Raw genomic sequence first — 6,293 nt, forward strand, 5'->3', positions numbered from 1 at the left:
AATGACGAACACTCTGGTCCGATCAGGGCTTCAGTGTTTTTCTAGATTTTTAGAATATTAACATTTACAGGTACTTCTTCCGCTGTCTGTGCAGCAGTGCATGATGGGAAACTTCTAAGATGGCATCTTCTTAGTAAGCTCAAGGATTGGACAAAGATGTGAACATTTTTTATTCTGTCTGTGCGTATCTGAGAACCTAACACGCGATCGTTCCTACAGATGGGCTAGCGGGGAGATGATCGTGAACTTACTGAAATATGGAAACTAATATGATTTTGTACAGAAAAAATAAAAGTTTTACTCAAATGATAACTAGCTCCCGTGTTATTAAAAGAATAGACAATGATGAGACATCAAATTTTAATGTTACACATCTTGGACAAACACCATGTAACAACAAACAACGTTCATGAATCTTCTTGTGGAACTGCTGCCAACCGGAGATTGTGATGGAAAGCAGGTGTGTCCACTGGCAGTGGCTGCAAACATGGAGGAACCCAGCTGGGCCAGAACAGCAGTCAAGATGCCAGACAAACAAAGAGGGAGGGGATTCGCTCGAGAGGGAGGAAGGCAACCGGAGACCGTGTGTGGTGGCCCTTTCTCAACAGTAGTGAAAAGAGTTTAATCACGACTAAAAGGAAGCAACATTATTTTTTTACCAGGAGGACTAAGCCTGGGAAAACCCTAAGTTATTTTTGCTCCCTCACCTTTTTCCTTTTCTTCTTCAAATAAATGAGCTTAAGTTGACTGAACCGGGAGCCTCATTCTTCCACAAAGTCAACACTAAAGGACCAGGAGTGCCACAGAACACATCTGCATCTAAATCTAAAGCTTTCTTATATTTTATTTATTTACATCATTTGACAACAGGTACGCAGAACATGTTCTTCTTTTTATATGCAATATGCAATTACCGATAAGGTTCCATTGTAGTGTATTAAATAAGACATAATGCTACAGCACAGGAACACAATCTAGTTCTGTTTACAAAGAAAGTGCTGGTAGAAGCTCCGACAGGGAGACTGTAGTTACTCATCCTCAAACCTGTGAAGAGAAAGAAGAACGCATTACAAACTTTAGACACACTTTTGATAGAACCACTTTTTCCTTTTTAGGCCTTTTTTAAATATTCATTCTAGCATTCATTCTACTGTAGAGATCAGAGGTTAAAGTTCTCACCTGACCATGTCCTTGTACTTGTTCAGAGCCTCCTGGGCCACGTACTGGATGAAGGCCGGGTCCTTCAGGTCCAGCTCCCCGGGGACGGAGAGGATCAGAGGGGGAGAGTTCAGGATGTTTACCTCCACCGTGGTCTCAGTCTCAGATAGATTCTGTTCTTCGAGGATCTTTGGCGCCACCTGGAGGCAGAAAGCCGTAACTTCAGTTAGCATCAGTTATTTGTAATATTGACTAAATTGTGTGTGTATTGTTGGCATGTTTGTTCATTCTTATTGATCCATTCCTTACTTGGACCTAGTGCATCACATATTTAATGGTGCATTGGGATGCTTCTGCAGATATACCTCTATTACTGAATGTATTACTGCTGGAAGCATTCCTCCTGAGATAATTAGATATATTGTTAATATGAGTTCAGCTAACTAGCCAAATATAGAAAGTAGTCTCCAAAGTTTCTGTCTTTTTAGTAGAAAACAACTGTAATGTATTTATAGCAATGTGAGCACTGCCTTAGGACACTGTTAATCCGCCTTTCACTCCTCCTCACCACGCTGACGCGGAAGACGTTCTCCGGAGCGCTGTTGTTGCTCACAGCCTGAGCCACCCAGCTGAACTCGGCCGCCATGTTGCTGAGCCAGCTCACTGTCTCGCCGGTGTGACGCTGCACGATGGACAGGATCTCGTCGTACTGCTCTTTGGACACATCCAGCAGCTGGGAAACTTCGTCCAGCTCCACGTGCAGCTCCCGCACACTCTGGCACTCTGCAGACAGGAAGAGGAGCAGTCAGAGAAAGAGAGGAGCTCGAAACATGTCAGATGGATTAAACATAAGTTGTGAGGGTGCTGGTGGTGCTTCACCTGTGAGCAGGGCTCCCTGACAGGCCTCACACTGGCTCTGCAGCCTCCAACACTCTGAGGTCTGTTTGCGGAGGTCCCGGCACAACTTCCTGTTCTGCAGGAAGCGGGGGAAGCTTTCCCTCTCTGAATCAAACAGTCAAATGTTTAAAAACTCGTTAAAAAGTTACAACATTTAAATGGTTTAATGGTTTTAATGCAATCCTCCACCTTTCTTCTTCTCTTCCTCCACCGCCACATGGATGTCATCGAACACCTGTGTCACCACAGCTCCAAACTCCTCCACCACACTCTTGCCAAAGTCGAAGAAGGAGTCCAGCACCTCCTCCAGCCCCACACCCTGCAGGAAGCCGGAGTCCCGGGCGGGGTTGTAGGGGTCAGAGGTGGCGTCATCCTCCTTCAGGAGGTCAGTGTTGTTGAGGAAGGCAATCTGCAGGACTTTGTCCAGCCGGCTGCTCATCCTGGAGACCAGGGAGACGCTGCGGTTCACCAGGACGCCCACCTTGTCAATCAGGCGGCCGAAGGACTCCTGGATGTGGACGACCTCGTTGTCGGTGCTGTCAGGGCCCTGATTCACCAGGATGTCCCCTGCATCCATGCGGGGCTCACGGGGGCCAAAACGGCGGGACACTCTGCGGAACAAGTTCTCCACCTACAGAGTGAAAAGTGATGGATGCAAGTTTATTGATCTTTTTTTTGTCTGTATCAGTTTTTCTGCAGGTTGCAAGATCATTTTGGGAGTTAAAAATAGCAGCAATCATAAAAATATATATGTACATTTTTTCTTTCCTCGTTTAGGAATGTTTCGTCCTCCCTCTACAGGCATCCAAAAACAGTAAAGTTTACGTACAGGGAGAAGAAAGCACTAACAAGAGCCAGAGATCGGCTTCCAAAGTTTGACTGAAACCCACAGAAGTTGGTTATTTTTGGAAATGTTGCTCCGAGAGTTCAGAGTCGGAAACATGGAGGTTGTAGTAGTTTTCATACCTTGGTCTGGAAAGTTGCGAATCCCCTGCGGCAGGTGGAGGTGTAGAAAGTTTTACACGCATCCTCCAGACAGGGTCTGCACTCCTCCCACTCTGACTGCAGGGAGTCTTTGCACTGCTCCTCTGCCTCCTTCAGCTTGTCAGTCACCTCCTTGGCTAGCTGCACTGCCCCCTGGTGGAACAGAGGGAATCATTCCCATTTACTTTTTCTTTTCTTTTCTGTCTTTATTTGTTTCTCAGAGAGATTTTATGCTGTGAGTCTTACCTTCTTCTTGTCGCTGCTGTGCTGGAGGGATCTCATGAGGTGTTCGTGCTTCTGCTCGTTCCTCCACATCACCTCCTTCATCTGCTTCACCCCGTATAGAGCTCGCCTCATCTCCTCATCCACCAGTTTCTCCCCGCTCAGGGACAGCTCTGAGAGAGAAGAAGGTAAAAACCCATGTGAGATGCTTTCATGAACACTTAGTGTGGCTCAGTGTGACTTATGGCAGTATTATCTAAATATACCAAACCATCAACTGCAGTTATAAGTCTTTAAAGTAAGGGCCAGTATGCACATTTATTTAATTCATTCATTTGACGTTTGCTGAGAAATTCCAGATAAAGAATGAAGTAAACATAAATTGAGCGTCCTCTGTGCTGTCTCACGTTTTAAGGTGTCCTCTGAGATGCCTGTGAATTGGTCCTCGGGGGTAGAATAAAGGACCCCCAGCGTCCCCGCCAGAACGGCCAAACGGAGCAGGAGCTTCATTCTTGAGCTCGGTCTGGGTCTTGGAGGTTAAAGGTGAGTCTGAAAGGACATGAACGGTATGGTTAGGACTTGTGCAGAACCTAGTTTAAACACGTTTATCTGATAACACACAAATGCAACATTACAGAACAGTACATGTTCACACATACACTGACAGCCAGGTGCACTCTGGTCTTGTGAGTGTGGTGCAACATTAACAGCGCTGTACATGGTCATAATAATGTCTGCCACTTGATGGTGCTACACCTCTGTCCAGGCATTACACACTACATTCATATGTACCTTACACCTGGATGTCAGATCATAACGGGACAAGAGCAGTTAGATGTCGTTGGTTGACATTTCAGTCTGACATGTTTTACTCCATCTTAGTGGTGTTTGCACATATGGATCATAGAGACAGCTCCTGAATCTTGATTTCATAACAGCTCTTTCTGTCTCTGTCTCTATCTATCTATCTATCTATCTATCTATCTATCTATCTATCTATCTATCTTTGTGTCTATCTCTATTTCTCTCTCTCTCTCTCTATCAATCTCTCCCTCTATCTCTCTCTCTCTCTCTCTCTCCCTCAAGCTCTCTCTCTCTCTCTCTCTCAATCAATCTCTGTCTGTCTCTCTCTCTCTTTCTCTCTCTCTCTATCAATCTCTCACTCTCTCAATCAATCTCTCTATCTTTCTCTCTCTCTCCCTCTCTCTTTCTATCGCTATCTATCTCTGTCTCTCAAGCTCTATCTCTTTCACTATCTATCTATCTATCTATCTATCTATCTATCTATCTTTGTCTGTCTCTATTTCTCTCTCTCTCAAGCTCTCTGTCTATCTCTCTTTCTTTCAATCAATCTCTCTATCCCTCAAGCTCTCTCTCTCTCTTTCTCTCTCTCAATCAATCTCTCTCTATTTCTCTCTCTCTCTCTCTCTCTCTCTCAATCAATCTCTATATCTCTCAAGCTTTCTCTCTCTCTCAATCTATCTATCTCTCTCTCTCTCTCTCTCTCTCTCTCTCTAGCTCTCTGTTTCTCTACATCACCATATCAATCACTTCATCTATGGTCCACATGATAAACTCCCAGCAAACGGTGACAGATTTCTCTCTTTCCCTCTCTGTGACATGTTGAGTTTCCATCCTGATAGCAGCCTCGCGCTCTGTTCTGTAAATCACATGAGGCCTTTAGGAGGTCATCTGTGGAGAGTGGGACACCTGATAAGAGATTTATAGGGCTCAGCACAGCAGCCTGTGTTTTTGTCTGCACCATCTGCTGTGTCAGGAGGTCGGCCTCCATCAAAAGCACACAAGAAACCCTGTTTAATGTCCGTTAGTTTCACCAGTAAACAGGCTACGCTCACTCACTGCATGCCCTCACAGGAGAACCTGCCCCAGCTCAGCTGCCAGAGGAGTTACACAAGTTGGCACCCAGCAGGGATTTACAGTAAATGGGGATGTTCTCGCTTGACTTATTTCATTATGGGTTTAAGATGCTCAGCTCGATTGTATCGTAATCACAACATTGGTAGCTGTTGTTTTTTTTAAGGGCACCAAGATTAGAGGAAGAGATATTTATATAGGTTTAAGAATATGAATTATTTAGACATTCAAGGAGGCAGAATATGGACAATATGGACGTTTCAGAAACCATGACAACAAATAAATGACTTTAAAGTAGCAGGTTAACAGAATGAGCAGTTCAGACTGATTAAAACATAAATACATCAAACAAATATTCACTTTAATAGCGTCCTTTGCAAAAGATATATATCATGATTCTAATAAGATATTCAAGTAACTCAGTTTAAATGCACAATACAAGGTTAGGAGTAAAAACAGTCACCAAAAAGTGTCCATCACAACAAGTCAACTTACCAGCAGAGCAGTGAAGGCGCTTCTCCGATAAACAAAGTGTTCTGTGTGAAGAAGTCGGGCAGTTTCTTTGAACTGATCGGGGCTATTTGTGCTCTTTGCACTCCAACTTTATCCTATTACAGTCTTTACTCCACGTTGATCCTGTTAATCCAGCATTCAACACGCTGCCAGGGAGGCTTGTTTTGCATAAGAGGTTGCTTAGTCATGTCAGACACAGGCTTCTGTTTACAAGGAGGAATAGTGAGTCAAAGAAAAGTCAATCAATCAGCTTGTGTTTATACAGCACCAAATCACAACTGATCAATTATCTTAGGATACTTCACATACAGAGCAGGTGTAGACTGTACTCTTTGTTATAAAGTTTAGAGATACTCAACATTAATCCACCAATGAGCGGAAACCTTGAGCAGAACCATAATCATTTGGTGAGCAGTCATTTGTGGGCTGCATGGTGGAGCAGTCGTTCCTGGTTCGAATCCCAGTTTAGACATAGTGGGCCTTTCTGTGTGGTATTTGCATGTTGTCCCCGTGCATGCGTGGATTCGTCCTCCCACCACTCTATATTAATGTGAACGGTTGTACCCCGCCTCTCGCCCAATGACAGCTGGGATAGGCTCCAGCCCCCCTCGTCAGGATTAGCCGTATAGATAATAAAGACAGAT

The 6,293-nt window shown here is 44.4% G+C and overlaps 1 protein-coding gene across 1 annotated transcript; it reads right to left on the reverse strand.

Moving 5' to 3' along the window:
• Positions 1 to 1,028: 1,028 nt before the first annotated feature.
• Positions 1,029 to 3,771, reverse strand: clul1 (clusterin-like 1 (retinal)). The gene is made up of 8 exons (XM_069684741.1): positions 3,669 to 3,771; positions 3,286 to 3,434; positions 3,022 to 3,192; positions 2,245 to 2,686; positions 2,038 to 2,160; positions 1,727 to 1,941; positions 1,180 to 1,358; positions 1,029 to 1,044 (listed from the first exon to the last, which is right to left on the reverse strand). Exons 1-8 carry the CDS (start codon positions 3,769 to 3,771, stop codon positions 1,029 to 1,031), a joined length of 1,398 nt encoding a protein of 465 aa, XP_069540842.1.
• Between the last annotated feature and the right edge of the window lie 2,522 nt (positions 3,772 to 6,293).

Source organism: Semicossyphus pulcher, unplaced genomic scaffold (assembly GCF_022749685.1).
Source record: "Semicossyphus pulcher isolate SPU_LCO1_2020_fin unplaced genomic scaffold, fSemPul1.0.p SCAF_7, whole genome shotgun sequence".
Lineage (NCBI taxonomy): Eukaryota > Metazoa > Chordata > Actinopteri > Labriformes > Labridae > Semicossyphus > Semicossyphus pulcher.